General features: G+C 36.6%; 1 protein-coding gene, 1 long non-coding RNA gene and 1 other non-coding gene across 9 annotated transcripts; 1 reads left to right on the plus strand and 2 right to left on the minus strand.

The window, feature by feature from the left end:
* Positions 1-3,090: 3,090 nt before the first annotated feature.
* Positions 3,091-3,209, minus strand: LOC141625755 (U6atac minor spliceosomal RNA). Its single transcript, XR_012535517.1, has one exon. It is a non-coding gene; the product is annotated as a U6atac minor spliceosomal RNA (small nuclear RNA).
* A 59-nt stretch (positions 3,210-3,268) lies between these two features.
* LOC141619452 (ETHYLENE INSENSITIVE 3-like 3 protein) lies at positions 3,269-7,752 on the minus strand. 7 transcript variants are annotated; one of them, XR_012531712.1, is made up of 4 exons: positions 7,225-7,752; positions 4,011-5,874; positions 3,522-3,562; positions 3,269-3,370 (listed from the first exon to the last, which is right to left on the minus strand). XR_012531712.1 is itself a non-coding variant. In XM_074436470.1 (3 exons), the coding sequence occupies exons 1-2, from the start codon at positions 7,257-7,259 to the stop codon at positions 4,038-4,040; spliced, it is 1,872 nt and encodes a 623-aa protein (XP_074292571.1). In that variant the 5' UTR covers positions 7,260-7,702; the 3' UTR covers positions 3,269-3,562; positions 4,011-4,037. The 7 variants fall into 7 exon arrangements, 4 of the variants coding, with proteins under 4 accessions (XP_074292571.1, XP_074292570.1, XP_074292572.1 ...); XR_012531710.1 differs by adding an exon at positions 3,756-3,802 and having other exon boundaries at positions 3,269-3,562; positions 7,225-7,316; XR_012531709.1 differs by adding an exon at positions 3,756-3,805 and having other exon boundaries at positions 3,269-3,562; positions 7,225-7,316.
* Positions 7,753-11,326: 3,574 nt separating this feature from the next.
* LOC141622659 (uncharacterized) lies at positions 11,327-11,950 on the plus strand. The gene is made up of 2 exons (XR_012533052.1): positions 11,327-11,500; positions 11,583-11,950. It is a non-coding gene; the product is annotated as an uncharacterized LOC141622659 (long non-coding RNA).
* The last annotated feature ends 7,494 nt before the right edge of the window (positions 11,951-19,444 follow it).

Raw genomic sequence — 19,444 nt, forward strand, 5'->3', positions numbered from 1 at the left:
CTGATATACCAAAAAATCATTTTATTAAAAGTTTGAAACAAGTAATCCGGTTTTCCATATGATAGTTTGTCAATCACAATCATCAAAATACATTCTTTTAAATGTTGATTATTATAGTTTGATTTTGAACTGATTGCTTCATCATCAATTTTTTTTTTTTTTTGACAGTTTCATCATCAAATTTGGTTGATCTGTTAGCTGTCAATTTAGTGAATTTTTATATTACGGTGATGCGATGTAGCACCCAATTTATTTCATTGATAATCAAGTACCCATATTCTTGGACCAAGTTATTAATTGTTTATCTCGCACTTTGCACCGCCCATGACACAAGTCAAACTCCATTAAACAAACAGTTAGTCTTGCTGAAGACGGGTCGGAGCAAGTGACGGGTAATGCTACTCACAAAACGGATAGGGGGGACAAGGTGGGGGCACCCCCATGTGCTTCCCTCTCTCCTCTATTTGGGTCATTTGTGAGAGGAAATGGTATCCGTCACTCCAAAGTGACGGATACGTGCCGTCTTCAATGAGATTTTGTGTTAAATAAATTAAAGTTTTAAAATAACTTATTGAAAAATTTGGATTTGGATCCATTGTACAATTACGAAAAAAAAAAAAAAAAGATATTAAGTGAGAACTACTTTTTACTTTCAAAAGATTTGTGAAAAGCTCTATAACCTTTATAAATAATATATTTCCTCCATTTCATTCATTTCTATACATTTGTTTTTGGGTAATGCTATTTCAGGTACATTATTTACTTAATCATGAATGACATTTACCACTTTACCCCTCTCATCTCAACATCTCTCTTCAATTTTCAATTCATTTCAATTCTCTCTTTCAACTTACTCTCTCTACCTTTCAACCACTAACACAGCACCGATCCACACCACCAACATCGTCGAAAACCACCGATCCGCACCACCGACATCGTCGAAAGCTTAAGTGTCAGACAAAAAGATTAGATTAAAACAATAGACTAGAAAGAAGACAAGTTACCTAGTTAAACGCAAATCTAACTTGTCAAAATCAATGTAGAAATTGAAGGTTAACAATGAAAAATGAAAATCTATTTCGCTTCCTGGCCGGTTATCTTTTCAATTTTAATGGCTACATACTTTGTATCAAAATGCTAGTTTTAGGCGTGACTGGCTACTATTGTTAATAATTTAATATAATTTGTGTAAAGGATCCCTAAGATAATTTTCAAACCCTAATTTTTAAAGGGTCCTGATTTTCGCAGTACACATTTTACTCATCGTAGTACACTATTGACAGTTATACCCCTCTCATTTCCCCTTCCAATTTCTCTCTCTAATTTCTCTCTAATCTATTCTCTCTAATTCTCTCTAATTTTACATATTATTCTCCTCTAATTTCACCCACCCTATGTACTGCGTTCATAACAATTTACAATAATTCGCAACCCACATTATCACTCGGGTCTCTACACCAAACATTTGTGTCAATGAATAGACTTATTTTTGTGATTTTAAGCTCTAACATCAAATCATCAATACCAGCAAGCAGGGAGTAAATATTTGCATTGGCAAATTGAACATTGAAGGAAAGAAAAGAGAAAGAAAGAAAGAAATATGTAACCTGTAGTACATGCTGTACTACATTGAATAAAACCAAAAACCTACTGTACAATTTAGAAACAAACCACGACGATCATTTGCGCGTATTCGCCAACACTTGTCGGCTGCTGCCAAGCCACTTCTACCATAACACATCAATCGACCTTCGACCCCTAATTAATTTTAAGGTAAATCGTAATTAAAAAAGAACAAAAATTATAACACACCAATCGACCCCTCAAAATAATTTTAATTATTAACGAAAAAGCATTAAATACCCACTCTATTTTCGAATAAGCATTCATAGTTGAAGAATTTGAAGGAGGTTGAAAGAGTTTAAAGATTCAATAATGGGAAAAATGTAGAGAAAATTAGGTTTTGATATTTTTTAAGGTAAGGGTAGAAAAATGGAAAATTTGGTGCAAAAAGTACTATAATGAGTAAAAATTGTACTGCGAAAATAAATTCCGTTTTTAAATTAATAGAATAAATTGATGCTTAAATTAAAGATTCTACTCCCTCCCATTTCCTATGTTGTTCCCCTTTCCCTTAACATCCAATTTCATTGTTGTTCCCTCTTTCCTTTTTTGGACAAGTTTGTGTGGTCAAAAATCAACTACATGTGGGGTCATGTCTAATGTGTGGTGCAAATTGATTGTCTTAATTCTTAAGGGAAAAAGAAAAGGGAACAACATAGGAAATAGGAGGGAGTATTATCACTTGATATATTTGTGAATTCGATGCATAATTCTTCAAGTTGCCAAGAATTTGATTGATTTTTCCTAGAGTAGTGGGAAGAGAGAATTTTTTTGTCTTTTAGAAGAAGGGTAGGTGATGGAAAGAAAATGAAAAAACGTACATAAAAAAGTAAAAATTGTACATGAAAGAGCAACTACGTTGTTTTTTGGGCGCTATTCATAGCTGGGAAGAATCTTCGATACAACTTTTAATATATAACATAAAAGATAATCACATGAGATCTTGTTTAAATTATCTAATTTTTATATTTTTTACTCCCTCCTATTCTACATAAACTTTCATCTTTCCTTTTTCATCTATTTACAATACCTTCTCTATTTCCTTATTTAGTAAAGTTTTATACTTATTTTAATCATTTTACCCCACAACAATACCCCACCCCACAACAATACTTATTTTAATCAACTTACTCACAACAATACTTATTTTAATCACCCCATCCACAATAATACCCCATAATACCTTCCCTCTCTCTAATTACCAAACTCACTACAATATTTTACCTTATTTTAATCTCTCTCCTTAATTCTAGTGCCCCCAAGAATAAGGAGGTTTATCTAGAATAGGAGGGAGTATTAATATATAACTAAAGATAAAAACAAAAAAAAAAAAACGAGCATTGATATACGTGTATAAAGCAAATGTATAAAATTGAATGAAAAAGAAGAAGTACAAGGATACGAATATACAATCATACTTTCATTAGATTGCGTATCATGTCTAAATTGCAGTGTGTCAAGTTTAGGAGCTAATTATAGATCCAACCCGAAGGGTGGGTAGCCTTAACCGATGTATTAACAGGTAAGCTCAAAGGCTGTTCCCGTCCCTGTCAGGGAGATGTTAACCATCTCCTTTCTATGAACACATGCTTAAGAGCTACTCCGTATAATTTGTTCAATGAAAACAAAGGTAACAAGCTGACGAATTTCAAACCCAAAGCGAAATCTACCAATTGCTTTGCATTAGTATATGAACTTATGAGCATCCTCAAGTTCACCTCAAAACCGAAATAAACGACCTATATATCTACGTCAAAGAATACGATGATATTCATGAACAAAATCTTAAATATGAACTCTAGTTAAATAGAGTCAATATAAATTAAATGGAGGGAGTAACTAACTACACATCCCGAAAAAAAAAAAAAAAAAAAAAAAGATCTATACAAACCACATACCCTTAAACTGCATTTCGCTTCAGTTTTTCCTGCAGGAACGCCTGGAAGATAAAAGAAAACTGAGATTACATATTTGATGAAACACCTCGAACACCCGGTGGTCTTTGGAGCAATAAAGGAAAATGACTGTGGATGTGGATCTTAAATTGTGCGAGTAGACTTTGGAAAATGCACTTCTCGACACAATTTTCATCATGGGTAAACAGCGGTCCGGATTCTCTCCATTATATTTACCTTCTCTGCATTACCTATCCATTACTTATCAATGGACCACCGGATTGCTTCTGAGGACAAAATAAAGGGCCCGGATTAGTTTTGGGCACTTTAATTTTTCAAATTAAATCCTACCCATTAATAGGCAATGGAGAGGAGGAGATAATGGAGAGGATCCATATGCGGTAAAAACAGCCTCACAAATACTACAGTAAGACCAGTAAGCCAGCTGTGTCCTGTAAAATGTAAAAACGGTAAAGAGAAGGCAGAACTTACAGCTTGAGAAGGTATATACAGCACATTCTAAGCTCCAGTGTATTGCAAGAAGTCCATATCGTCAACAGCTAAAAACTCGTCCCCTAAGCTAAATCCTTCGATTCCAGGGATGTCAAATTGATCCAAATCTAAAGAAAGACCATGCAAGGGAGATCCAAAATTACTTCCAAGGGACCTATTTCCATCAACGCCAAATTCATCTACACCAAAATGGTGCAAATTCCCTTCAGATACCTCATCTCCAATCTGACCAATCGTGGGACGTTGAGCTTGTTCTTCATCATGCCTTTGACCAAATTGAATCGTCGGATTATAGTTAGAATCATTGTGTCGCAGCTCAGTATTTTGTACACTTGAGTAGAGGAAAGGCTGCTGGTTCCCAACGTATAAGTTCTGGCCGGATAATAAACTAGTATGAGGAAGAGAAGAGAAGTGACTAAACTGATTAAACTCCAAAACTGGAGGGTTGTATTGTTCCAAATAATTATTGTCACTAGGCAACAGAGGCTCCATAGCGCCATTTTCTTGATGGGTGACATGCATATGGTATCCGTTTGAAGATGCATTATTATGTTCCACATCGAGTACTTGAATGTTGGATTCACCAGTTGCGTTCTCGCTTCTTGATGGTACAGGCCTCTCAGCACTTTGTGCTGATTGCTGACCATCTTTAGATTGGGTAGGCCTACCGAAAGGTAGGGTTCGCTGTTCATCCTGCTGTTGAGAGGACTTCTTCTGTTCACTATGACTTGGACATACACGAGATCGTTTTCTCTTGGATTGTTTTACAACCCCGTCCTTAACAATACCATTGCTTCTCTTGGTTTGTTTCTCAATTGAGCCTGTTATCTCCGCATCATTCTGTTGCTTATTCCTATCATTTTTAGAGCTGGACCCCACAACAGCATCATCAATACCGTCTACATCATAGTCGCTGTCACTACTAAGAGCAGATTTCTTCTTCGCCCCACGTGGGCTCGCTGGACTTCCTGTCGTACCAGACACCCCATTGTCACTACCAGGCAGGCTAATAAGAGATTCCTCCCGATTCAATACTGCTAACCAAATCGAACTCTCCTTGGCAGTCATCTTGTCTTGCAAGCATTTCGACTGTCTCACCAACCTTCTAATTTTTGCTATATCAGGCGACATATGCTTAATCACAGCTGTCAAAACCCCAACCTTCCACATCTTTTTTAGGTCATGTGGTTTCTTATACGGAGGAGTCTGACCCTTGGGTAAACCTTGCTCTGACCACCATTCCTCGTTGCCTAATGGCCACCATGGCGGAGGAACACCCTTCTCAAGTGGATACTTCCTTTGTGGAGGGTCACAATGCTGCATCAAAGACGACAAAAGTGATCCCAATGTAGCATCTTGCAAGTCTTGAAGAATGCCTTGACCATTCCCATTCCCATTCGCTTTGTTAGCCACCTCCGCCACTGCCGCCAACTCAGCCTCGTACTTAGCTATAGCAGCTGGACCATTCTTGTCAAATTTCACCTTCTCTTTCCACCAAGCCCTTAAATTATCTGATGCACCGCTAACTGGTTTTCCCTTCTCGGGAATTATCCCATACACAAAACCCCTTGCTTTACAAACCTCCATCAACTTCAACATGTACTTTAAAATTCCATCTTGGGCTCTAGACATTTTCTTCCTCCTAGCTTGATCACTAACTGACTTGGGCTTTTGCTTTTCGGCAGCCAGTTGGGCAGCATGTTTTTGTCTCTCCTTGAGCCTCTTGAGTTTGATACGGTCCTTCCACATCCGCTTTTCCAATTCATCTGGCCCAATCTCTTCATCGCTGACATCTTTTTCCTCTATGTTCTCGCACCTTAGATCATCGGCCTCTAAATCCGAGCTACAATCAATCAACAAGAACACCCCCCAATAAATCCCACAATTAAACAATATAACAATAGTATCGATAAGAGTTTGCTTGAATCGACGATCATTATTCAAGGTATAATTAATGAAGGAAAGATACAATTTAGAAGGGATGGTGCCATGGTGGTGGTGAATAGAGGAAACAGATAAAGATAGGCTAATACAACAACATCAGAGCCTTAATCCCAAAATGATTTGGGGTCGGCTGACATGAATCATCCTTTAGAACCGTCCATGGGTGAATGCACACCTCAAAAATGCGAAAAAAATAGAAAAGAAAAAGTGAAAAACAAAAGGGGAGTGAAACATAATACAAAGATAGGCTAATAACAACCCCATTAAGGGATAATACTGTAATAGGTACCCGCCTCCTCCTAGAGTAATGTAGGATCGCCATATAAGAGCGATACTTCCTCATCACCTCTTTATCCTTCCTTCACCACCATCATTTTTTCCTCTCCATGGTCTCCATTACCCCATAATAATTACCCTCAATTCAAGCGACCCGTTAGAGGTAAACGATCTTACAAGTTACATCACATCATACATTGACACAAGTAGTAAAACCAATACTCACCAATTTTAAGAACAACTCATTCGAAAACATAATCACAAATTAGAGAGATGTCCAATATCAGATTAGTAACAACGAACTAGAAGCAAACCTTGCATACTACCAACAAGCAATATATACTCCCCCCATCCCAATCATACATTTGATTTAAATACCCCTCAAAATTAAACATTTTGCCAAATTCACAAATTCTCATTATAGATGGGAGATATCCGTCTATAGTTATAGACGGGCCAAATATCCACCTACTTTAAGCATAAGACAAGCAATGGTGGGCACAAAAATGTCACCACTTTTAAGCATATTTGACCCGTATTTCACTTTAGACGGATATATCTGTCTATAGTTGGACTAATTGTGCCAAATTATAGTTCGTACTCCCTCTATTAATTTCATTTCATTTGCAACTCCTCGTATATATTGAATAAACGTATGAAAATGAAATGAACGAGCGACTATACCATAAAATCAGCATCACAACAGTGTAATAACTTATCAAACACAAACATCACATTCCCATTAATAGTAATCACAAAACCCATTCAATGATCAAAATAGAGCAACATAAATACATAATCCTGAAACTAGTCATTAAACTATAATCTCCGTCGCAATTATTTGTTTACCTTTGATTAAAATACTTCTTACAATGAAACGTAAACAAATGACTGAGACGGAAAGAGTACAAGTACTTGTTTTGATTTCCGTCACATTTTGAAAAACGAATACAACGAAACGGGCAATGCATACCTGTAATCAGGTCCCACATCTGCAAGTTCCCCCATGAATACCAAACTAGAATCCTTGATCAAATCTATCAAATAAAAAAAAATAAAAAATAATCAAAAATTCCCTAAAAATCCCTAAAAATCCAAACTTTACGATAAAGATTGGAAATTATTGATTAAGGGAGTATCAGCAGATTGAAAAAATTGGGTTTTACACAAATTGAAAATCAAACAAAAACCCCTTTACAAATTTGATAAAAGATTGAATTTTTTTGATAAAGATTGAAACTTTATGATGATTATGGGATTAATTGATAGGAGGGAGTAGAGTGGAAGAAGTGATTTTGGATTTTGAGAGAAATTGGGTTGAAAATTTATTGAAATCGATAGAAAATCAATTGAAACAAATCGAAAAAAAAGGACGATTTTTGGGCTTTCTGCTCTTATCACGGTGCTTTGCAGCTTTGCAAGAGTTCTGCTTTGGCACACGGGGGTTGGGACTCGTGACCCGCAAAAAGGTCCTGTGCTTTGTCACGGTCTACGGACTCGTATAGTCGTATATGAATACTTACACTCAATCGACAAGTTAAAAGACAATTGAGATTCTCTCCATTTATGCCTCTCTCCATTTCCTTCCATTTCTTATTAACGGTCAAGATTTCGTTTTGAAACGATCTAACGATTGATTGTTTGATGAGATGGAGGATGAATAATAATTTAATATTGTTGTATTAGAGGAAATGGAAAGAAATGGAGAGAAAATAAAATGGAGAGGATCCATACTCGTTAAAAGAGTCCAGTGATTATTTTCTCCCTAAAATATACACGGAATAAATGTATAGTTAAATGAAATTAATTTGTTTTTGATATAGCTAAGGTCCTCTATGGGGTAACTCAGTTAGTCAATTGTGCCAATCGTCTCGGCCTAGGTTTGGAGTCTATCCCGAACCTCTAACTCCGCGCGGGATGCTAGTGAATGAAAGGAAAGATGCGCGTCCGGCCACTTGGCCCGGGCTCGAATTGAAAATTTAGGGATAAACAAACAACTCAGAAGGATTATAATCAAACCGTTCATTCTGAATTTCTAAAAAAGCGACTTGTAAATACTTGCTTATTTTATTTAAAATCTGAACAACCTGAGCTCAAAAATGAAATGACTCGTGAATAATTGTAGTCTTACACACAAATACTCCGTATACCACATTCCAACGTACCCGCCCGGCGCCCGACCGCCCACAAACCATGACTCTCTCAATTTATTTTTTTCTTTACCTTTTCACAAATAACGTTCTATACACAAATTGTTGTGTGAGACCATTTTACTCATAAGACTAGTCTATTAATAAAAAGCCCAAATAGATTACTCAATAAATTTGTAAAAAAAATATTTTATTTTGATAACCTAAAATTTTAGATTGATAACCTGTATATTTAAATGTGTTAATTTTCATCATAAAATGTCGAGTTGTTAAAATAAAATTGAAATATAAATTAAATTAAATTTTATAATTAGGCTTATCTCCTTTTGAGTCAGTCTTATGCTATATGACTGTCTTATAGAAGAATTGCTGCTATCTATAATAACACTAATTGTTCTATAAGACCAATCTAATAATAAGATGGGCCCAAATTAAAATAAGCCCAAACTATATTCAGTTTCTCATCTCCTTTCAGAGTCCCACGTCCTCCCAAAGCCATTGATGCCCATATTTCATCTCCAGTATTGACTATTCGACTCGAGTCAACCGACCACCTGCCCCACTTATAAATGACTATTGAAATTTGAATGCTAAAAGAGCTGTTACAAATATTCATATTTACAGCAATAATATTAGTTATTAAGGCTGTAAATATTTCTCCTTAATGACTCCATTATTCCAGCCAATAATGACAATTAATCCCTTGATTTACTCCTTGTAACTGATGTATTGTTACACTATATAAGGAGATTGATTGTTTGTGAATTGACACAGAAAAATAAATCAATATATTACATACTACAATATAGCTACAAACTAGATACGTAAAGCTACCATCACTAAGTGTGCAAGTGGTTTTGGGGTGTGAAGAATATCGGGTTTATTGTACCCGTCGGGTTGACGTAAGTGGACGGAGGACAGCACAAGCTACCAGTACGAGTACCGTAATAAGGTGAGTTCTTCCAACAGTGGTATCAGAGCCATCTTGTGTTTTGGCCTCTGTCCCGTATGTGTTTGTATTAATTCGACTTAGTGATATCGTATCCTTGTTTCGAATAGTGTAATACATACCCGTATAATGATAATGAAACATTCGTTGTCTTTTTTTTTTTTTTTTTTTATATAAATCTGTTTTTTTTTAAAAAAGAAAGAAAACATCTTTTAACAGTATGAAGATATTACTTATTTTCTCCCCTCTTCCCATAGTTAAACTCCATACCTTAACAGGACTCCGACCTTTTCTTGTTTTTGTAACGAGATTAGCCCGACCCATTGTTTTTGAATAACCGACCGCGATCTAACATAATGTGGCGGCGCGTGTGAGTCACGGTCCACCATTAAAAGTCGCGCGTTCGGAGCGTGATCCGTCTCGAAATAACCGTCTGCCGCCGATCTACGTGATTGTGGTGGTCGTTCTCACCTTTAATTTTATTTTTATTTGTGTAAATTTAAAGGAGACCCAATTTGTTTGAAGGTTATTAAATGGGTAATAAAGAAAAACATGAGTAATGTGGGAAGAGTCTTGGTTTATCATTCTATTTAGTTGGGGGGTTTTAATTGTGTTTTTTGACAGCCCCAAATGACAGTAGAAAGAAGGGAAAAATTTGTTTTTTTTGTTTTGGTAGGGATGAAGTTGGCGAGGGATGTTAATAATGGCTTCTTAAAACATTGACTTATTCTCTACAATCCTAATACATTTAAAATTTTTATTATTATTTTATTTGGTGGAGTACAACTTTTTTTCTATAATGCCTTACAACTGTAATCATGTTGTCAATAGTACATATTGGTATGTTTTGATGTTGGTACAGTTTTTATCCGCTGCGCATTCTACAACTTCTTAAAAATTCTGTTTTTTTTTGAATTGTTGCGTGTACGTATTTTTACTTTAATACGAATTAGTTTTGTATGTCATCACTTTTATCATCGTGGATATGTTTCACTTGAGATTACAATAATTATGTAATTTTGTTTTACATACATTTAATATTTTAGTAATATTATAAATATTGTATAATGCTAATTTGTTTGGCTCAAATTTATTTAAATGATCATGTTTCATAATAAATTTGAAGTAGTGAAAATTAATTTTTTTAGAATTTTATAGTTTATGTCCTCGTGTGATGATTATGAGCCTAGCGATTTTTTCGAACATGAGATATAAATGATGGATTTTCTTTGGTAATTTAATTTTTCGAGTCGTGCCTAATGTCCATTTATTGAAATATATGCTTGTAGATGGCTAAAAATATGATTGGTGACCTGTCCACAACCGAGAAACTTGATGGGACTAACTACGATATGTGGCATAGGAAGATTCAGTATCTTCTTAATGAGCGCGAGGTTTTGGATACCTTGACCATCTATTTGCCAAGCCAAAGGAACCTACGGATCCTATTGGCAAAGATGATGACAAGTATTTTGAGGACTTGGAGCTCCACAATGTTTGGTTCAGAAAAGATCGTTCTGCACGCTTTACTATGTTGTTTTGCATGCATAATGATCTCATTGGAGAGTTTGAGACATGTCCCACTGCTAAGGACATGTGGGACAAGCTTAAGGTCACATTTGGTCAGACATCAGCGACGAGGCTCCGTGCTTTGAACCTGAAGTGGATGGATTATACTATTAATCCTAAACAAAATGTCACCGAGCATCTACGCACTATGAGTGCCATGATACGTGATCTAAAGGGTTTGGGCGAGAAGTGCACGATGAGGAACAGATAGTGAATGTGCTTCGCTCTCGCCTTCTAACACTTTGAAGAGTGGAAGAATTTTAAACTCCTCATGGCTCATAGTGAAAATGTGAAGACATTTCTTTGAGCTAGCTAAGCATGTCGAAATGGAAGTAGAGCGCCAAAAGGCTCTAAGTCCTTCCACTCCTGCTTTGTTGCTCTTCTTTGTTCAAGGTACGTCCAAGAACAACAAAGGGAAAAAGCTAAAGGGTCGTCGCCCTAATCAAACTCCTGGACCACGTGGTGGTGTCCAAAAACAACACAAGGCAAAAGGCCGTAAAGAGACAAATGTGGCACGTGTGAAGTGCTACAACTGTGGAAAGAAGGGACATTTTGCTCGTGATTGTTCCGAGCCAAAGAAGGTACCTTTCTTGATTCATAGTCATGAATTATTTGTTTGTTCTCATGCATTAGTTGCTAACTCTCTTCCTAATTGGATTGTAGATTCGGGAGCAAGCAAGCACATAGTTCGTGATAGAGACGGATTCGTGGACTTTCATCGTTTTCCGGTGGGTTCACAAACTGTCATGCTTGGCAATGGCAGTACGGAAGACGTCTTGGGAGTAGGAACTTACCAAATAAAGCTCCGTGGTGGCAATGTGTTGCTTCTACATGATGCTCTTTATGCGCCTGGAGTCCAATGTTGTTTAGTTTCAGTTATTAGTTTGTTGAAACTTGGTTTTGTTTTCAATTTCACTTCAAGTAGTTTGGACATTTTATATCATGACGATTTGTTTGGTCGTGGTATTTTGAACAATGGTTTCTTTGTACTTGATTTGGATGATTCTTATGATAATTCGTCGTTTGCTTTAGTTTCTCGTTTTGATGTCGATTCTGAATCTGTTAAATGGCATGCTAGACTTGGTCATATAGGCCAAGAAAGAATGAATAGACTAGCCAAAGATGGTCTATTAGATAAGCTTACAAGGGTTAAGTTGCCCATATGTGAGCCTTGTTTAGCTGGAAAAGCCAGCAAGAAACCTTTTAGTAAGGCTTCTCGAGCTTCAACTCCCTTAGAGTTGATTCATTCTGACATTTGTGGGCCTTTAAATGTGAAGGCTCGTCATGGTGCTACATATTTCCTCACTTTTATCGATGACTATTCGCGTTTTGGTTACGTGTATTTGTTGTCTCACCGTTATGAAGCGCTTGATACGTTCAAACGTTTTGTTACGGAAGTTGAGAACCAATTGGAACGAAAAGTTAAGACACTTCGAACTGATCGTGGTCGCGAATACCTTTCAGATATGTTCGAAGGGTTTTGTGGGGAAAAGGGTATACGTAGACAACTCACAATTCCTTATACTCCACAACAAAATGGTGTTGCGGAAAGAAGGAATCGTACCTTACTTGATATGGTTAGGTCTATGATGGCACAAGCCAACTTACCTATTAGTTATTGGGGAGACGCGTTGCTTACGGCAACCTATATCCTTAATCGTGTACCAAGTAAGAGTGTACCCGTTACTCCATATGAGTTGTGGAATAATAGAGAGCCTTCTTTGGACCATTTACGCCCATGGGGTTCGGCAGGCTATGTGCATAACCAGACTCACAAACATGGCAAGCTTGGTCCAAGAGCAACCAAAATGGTGTTCATTAGATATCCCGAACGCTCGAAAGGGTATGTGATGTTTGGTGAGCATCCGAATGGTGGCATGACCGAAATTGATTCACGTAATGTCAATTTTCTTGAGGATGAGTTCCCAAGTATTGGTGAAATCAAGACCGATCTCGACTTGTATGAGTTACAAGAACTATCTTTAGGTGAAGGGGAGGAATTTAGGCCTTCTAGTATCACCTTAGATAGTTTAAATCCTACCAATGAAGGAAATGATAGGAATAGTCCTACGATTCCAAGGGATGAGAACTTACTTGCTAATGAAGATCAAGTTGAAAATGAGATTCGTCCTCAATTTTCAAGTGTGGAACAAGAGACTAGTTCTCAAGTTCCGAATTCCACTTCTTTAGTAGATAGTGGGAGAGATACTTCACTTGGTGAAGCAAGTAATGTTGATGAGCGAAGAAGTGAACGCGGGAGAGTTCCTAAACGATTCTTTGATATCGAAAAGCGAGCTTTTCTTTGCACCCTTCCCGAGATCGATGAGCCTACTTCTTTTAAAGAAGCTATGGATTCACCAAATAGTCAAGAATGGATGGATGCTATGAGAGATGAGATGGACTCAATGGCAAGTAATAAGGTTTGGGAACTTGTTGATCTTCCGCCTAACCGTAAGTCAATTGGGAACAAATGGGTTTTCAAAGTGAAACGTAAAGCGGATGGGTCAATTGACAAGTTCAAGGCCCGACTAGTGGCGAAAGGTTTCACCCAAATTGAGGGTGTTGACTATGATGAGACATTTTCTCCTGTGGTGAGATTTGCCTCTATTCGCCTCCTGCTAGCCCTAGTTGCCCATTTGGACTTAGAGCTGTTCCAAATGGACGTAAAGACTGCTTTTCTCAATGGAACACTTGAGGAAGAGATCTACATGGATCAACCTATTGGGTTTGTCTCAAATGGTCAAGATGATAAAGTGTGTCATCTTCAAAGATCCATATATGGTCTAAAGCAATCTTCTAGGCGATGGTACTTCAGATTCCATGAGGCCATTACTGCTTTTGGCTTCTATATGGCTGATGAAGATCATTGTGTGTATGTAAAGAAAGCTAAAGAAGGGATTATGTTTCTCTCTTTATATGTTGATGACATACTTCTAGCTGGTAACAACATGGAAATGATCAACGCCGCTAAGCGGTGGCTATCCTCATTTTTGAGATGAAGGATATGGGTGAAGCTAGATTTGTTCTAGGAGTGGAAATTAAAAGAAATCGTGCTAAGAAACTACTTGGTTTGTGTCAAGAGACATACATTAAGAAGGTATTAGAACGTTTTCGAATGGATAAATCCAAACCCGTTGATACTCCTGTTGACAAGGACCATTCCTTAAGCTTAGACCAATGTCCTAAAACAGATCTGAGAAAAGAAACAAATGAGCAATGTTCCTTATGCTAATGCCATAGGTAGTTTGATGTATGCCATGTTATGTACTCGGCCCGACATCTGCTATGCGGTTGGTTTGGTGAGTCGTTATCAAAGTAACCAGGCCCCTGCGCATTGGCAAGGAGTCAAGAGAATCTTGCGTTACCTTCGTGGTACAAGTGACTTAGTCCTTTGTTATCAAGGTGGGGACTTAAGGTTGAAAGGATACTCGGATTCTGATTGGGGAGGTGATTTAGATGAGTCTAAATCAACCTCAGGATATGCTTTTATCCTTGGTGGAGGTGCAATATCCTGGTGCAAAGAAGAAACAAGATTGTGTTGCTTTATCAACTATGGAAGCAGAGTATGTCGCTATTAGCCTTGCCGTTCAAGAAGCAATGTGGCTAAGGAGTTTTTCTGCGCAGGACCTCAATCTTACTCCTAAAGTTAATGAACTGTGGTAATGCATTGTGACAATATCTGCTAAGCAATTTGCCCAGGATCCAAAATTTCATAGAAAAACCAAGCATATTAAGAGGCGTTATCATTTTGTTCGAGACGCTATAAGTAATAAAGAAATTACTATCGAGCATATATCAACAACTCTAATGATTGCTGATCCTTTAACTAAACCTATTAAACGAGATTTGTTAGGACTCATGTTAGGAACTTGGGCTTACGAAGGTTTTAGTTTAAAGTCTTGTAATCTTGTTGTTTTTTGACATGTTTTGAATTATGGACATGATTGGAATATTTTCTGGAATAATATATTTTCTTTTCATATATTCTTGAGCATATGTTGCATTTTTTAGGCACGCGAGTAATGTCACCAAGCTTTTGATTGACCTAGTCACACAGGTAATCGCCTTGATGCTAGTGAAGCATGCAAGATGAGACTGAGTTTCGTTGTCATTTTGTGTGTGCAACGATACAACTTTATTATACTTATTAAGTATTGGCCAAGTCGCCTCATTGTGTATAAGATGAGACTCTAAATAGATATGCAAGAGTCGAGTATGAAAAACATGTCTTTCATACTAGAGCTTTAAACCGAATATCGAGTGTCGGATTGCACATTGAGTATGTCGATCGAGTGGCTTGAGTTAGATACTTAGGTAGTATCTAGACTTAGTATTCGCACAACATAGGAAAGTGGCATGCCCTATCATAGTGGGAGCTATGTTGTGACACATATGTCATACTATGTGTGTTTAGCGACGATTTAGGAGTGACAATTATTTTCCCTACCTTGTCCTTTGTGTGATCCTTATAGGCCTTAGTGGTCGTTTTGGAACGAAGCCCTTTGACTTAGAACTGTGTCAAAAAATCAAAATTTGATGTTTCTACTTTAATGTGTTTTTTCGAAGAGCTGACAAAGTTTTTGGCTTACCGAAGCATATTAGGAAAGCAGTCAAGTTGAGATGATTTTTCATTAGTATCTAAGGAATGATCAATTCAACTTCACTATATTATTAGCCCGGCCGGCGGTTATATTTAGTATATAACTACATATATGTGAATAGCATAAAAGGGATATTGTATGCTAGCAGTGTTGTTCGAATGATTTGGGGAATCGTTATTATTGACAGTGTTATGTTAGTTTGATGGTAACTTAATATAACATTACTTGTTACTGTTTGGTCGCACGCCCCATTTCCTGTATGAACTATGTTAAGTTTGTTATTGTAGTAAACTTGGTTGTGTGACCAAGTGGGAGGATTAAATTGGTTGTGTTGGCTGAGTGGGAGTATTGAAATTTGAATGCTAAAAGAGCTGTTACAAATATTCATATTTACAGCAATAATATTAGTTATTAAGGCTGTAAATATTTCTCCTTAATGACTCCATTATTCCAGCCAATAATGACAATTAATCCCTTGATTTACTCCTTGTAACTGATGTATTGTTACACTATATAAGGAGATTGATTGTTTGTGAATTGACACAGAAAAATAAATCAATATATTACATACTACAATATAGCTACAAACTAGATACGTAAAGCTACCATCACTAAGTGTGCAAGTGGTTTTGGGGTGTGAAGAATATCGGGTTTATTGTACCCGTCGGGTTGACGTAAGTGGACGGAGGACAGCACAAGCTACCAGTACGAGTACCGTAATAAGGTGAGTTCTTCCAACAATGACGACCTCCGCCCAACATCAAACAACCACCATAGTCTTCTCTAGACTTTCCATCAATAGTCATCCAAAGCTTTTAATTTAAAATATCAAGTTACCCAACTAAAATTGGTAGTTGATAAACTAAAAAAGCTCATTTTACGAAAGTAAAGAAAACTCCAAGTTTTACGATGAAAACAACAATTTTAAGGATTGAGTTATCATCATTAGTAAATAAAGTTTTCAAGTTAAAATTGTGAGTTTTGACGATAAATTCCATGTGCACTTCACTAAAACCCCAACTTTTAACTTAAAAGCTTGAAGTACTCCCAATAAAAATAAGCATATTCAAATTTAGAAAAACTACCTACAATAAAAGATTTGGAAATGAATTTTAGTTACAGATTTTGGAATTTTGAAGCTTAAAATTGAAAACCTGGATGTTGGTAGTTGGCGTCAATCGGACTGCCGACTCCCGAGTCCCGACAGTGATTAAAGAAGAGAAGGGGCCGGCCGGAGGAGATGGTTGTCGATGATCGGAATGGTAGTGTTGACTATGGAGGATACGGTGGCCGATAAAGCAGAGCTTGAAGTAGTTTTTTGTGCGTGAGGGTTTCAATTTTGTTAGTCTTGTTCTCCTAATAAATTCTTTTGTTGGGCTATCTCCTTCTATTGGGCTCGTCCTATGCTATAAGACGGTCCTATAGGAGAGTTGCTGCTATAATAATACACAAATTATTCTATAGGATCATTTTATAAATAAGACTAGCCCATTTATAAAACTTAAAAGCCCCAACTAAAATAATTAATATATTTGTATAAAAATATTTTATTTTAATAACATAATATTATATTTTGATAACTTGTACATTTAAAATAGAGTAAATTAACAATTACTCCCTTATAGAAACCACTTTTCTAAAAAAACTCCCTTATGAAAACTTTTTAATTTTTTACTCCCATAAAACTTACTCTGATCAAATATTACACCCAAATGGACTTTCAGGTGAAATGTATGATTTTATGACCGTTTTGCCCTTGTTATTTTGATTAACCCAACATTTCCAATTTGACTCTTCAGTTTCAATTTTTACCTCATTTCCCTCACTTTCCTCGACAAAAAAATTCAAACTTTTACTCTAAAATCCTCCTTCAAATTGGCGCGTTGGTGATTCCTTCTCTAATTTGTGACGGTTCCAGATTCATATATGTAAGTTTCCTCCCCCGAATTCATGTCTTTAGTTTTAATTTGTGAACTTAATTGCTTTATTTTTCATTTAGGGCTTTAATTGATGTCATTTTTATTCAAATTTCTGGGTTTAAGTTCGAATGAATTTTTTTGTTCGTAGTCATATTTATCGTGTTGCTCAGTTTATGGGTTAAATTGATGTCATTTTTATTCAAATTTCTGGGTTTGTAACCCAAATTTATGTGTATTTATGTATATTTTCTGGGTTTGAAATCCTACTTTATGGGATTGAGCTCTTAATTTCTGGGTTTGGAACCCTAATTTCTGTGTTTAAAACCCTAATTTCTGGGTTTTAGACCCTAATTTCTGTTTTTTAAACCTTAATTTCTTGGTTTTAGTTCCGAATTTCTGGGTTTGAATCCCTAATTTTTGGCTTTAGAACTCTAATTTCTGGGTTTAAAACCCTAATTTCTGGGTTTAAAACCCAAATTTCTGGGTTTCAATTCTTAATTTATGTCTTAAACACTAGTTTATTTGTTTCAAATCCCCTAATTACTTTGTCTTCAACACTAAATTATTGGTTCACATCCCTAATTGTTGAGGTAAGTTTGTAGGAAATGACCTTAAAAAGCTTGACTCACAAGAGGGTAACTGTTCGTGCCTTTCATGGGGGTAATTTTGAGCCTAAGGCCAATGGAAAATTTGAGTATGAGGGTGGTGCTGTACACCTTAGAGCTGGTGTCTTGTTAGATAATCTCACTGTAGATTTTTTCAAGAAATTGGCTAGTCGCTTAACTAGAAGTGAGGACTTTGAAATTTTGTATAGAAGGCCAATGAGGAGTATTTGTGATGCACATGGAAAGGGGTTGTTAGTATCCAGTTTTGATCTTATCAATATTTTGAAGACTGTGTGCAAGAAAACCAATACAGTGAGTGTGTGGATTACTCTACCAAGGACAGCATCTATTGCTTCATGTGTTGTACAAAGGACAGAAAGTGTGAGTGTTGACCCTTTAGAAAAAGATTCTGAGGAGGGAATCAATACTTTATCAGAAAAAAAACAGTTGGTGGGGGCCCATAATAGCCTTAATGATTCTTTACAATTCAAAGCACCAAGACAAAAGCTACCCACCCAAAATAAATGTCCTGCCTTATCTCAAAGAAAAAGCCCTAGACTGAAGAAAACTACCACGTAAAACTCTAGCACACAAAACTCGAAAAACAAATCTCAACCTCAGATCTCCAAATTGTTGATGTCCCAACTAAAAGGAAGAAGTTGCCTTTGAGAAGGAATCTGGGATTTGGTGTTCAACCTGGAATTGTTATAAGAGAAAGAGCTGAACATGTTGTTATTGAAGAGTGTAGTGATGGGTCCGTTGTTGTGATTTGAAAAAGGCAAGGGGAAGGCTAAGGCTAGTGAAAGCGAGAAGGAGAAGTGAAGGTGAAAAAGGGTGACATAAAAGGGAAGGCAAAGGTTAGTGAAAACAGAAAGGAGGAGGTAGCTCCTAAAAAACGAACTGTTATAGGGAAAAAAAAATTGAATTTGAAAAAAGGTAAGAAGAAGGTGTCTCAAAACAAAGCAAATGATGGTGATGACAATGATGAGGCTGAGTTCACTGATTCTGAGGTTAGTGAAGCAGGTTTGAGTGATACTGATTTTGGTTTGAATGAGTTTGACCTTGGTTTGAATATTTTTGATTATTTCATTAATAATCAAGAGAAAGAGGGTGACTCAATATTAAAGGGAGTGGAAGCTGGATTAGGTGTTGAGGGCCAGAGGGATAATAAAGAAGCTGGAGTTGAATGTTCTAAAGCAAGAGAGAAAGTGTTGGTTGGGGTTGATGAATTAGATGTTAATGTCACCTCAGATGTGGTGATGCGTGTCATTTATATGATGTTTTACATCTCTTTTTACACGCATTTCAGAGCTCATTTGTATAATATTTGTTGCTTTTCTCCCTATTTCCGTCTACTTCTGTATTTTGTGCCTTATTGCAGAAATGTGGAGAATTCGACG

This window comes from Silene latifolia, chromosome X, assembly GCF_048544455.1.
Source record: "Silene latifolia isolate original U9 population chromosome X, ASM4854445v1, whole genome shotgun sequence".
Classification (NCBI taxonomy): domain Eukaryota; kingdom Viridiplantae; phylum Streptophyta; class Magnoliopsida; order Caryophyllales; family Caryophyllaceae; genus Silene; species Silene latifolia.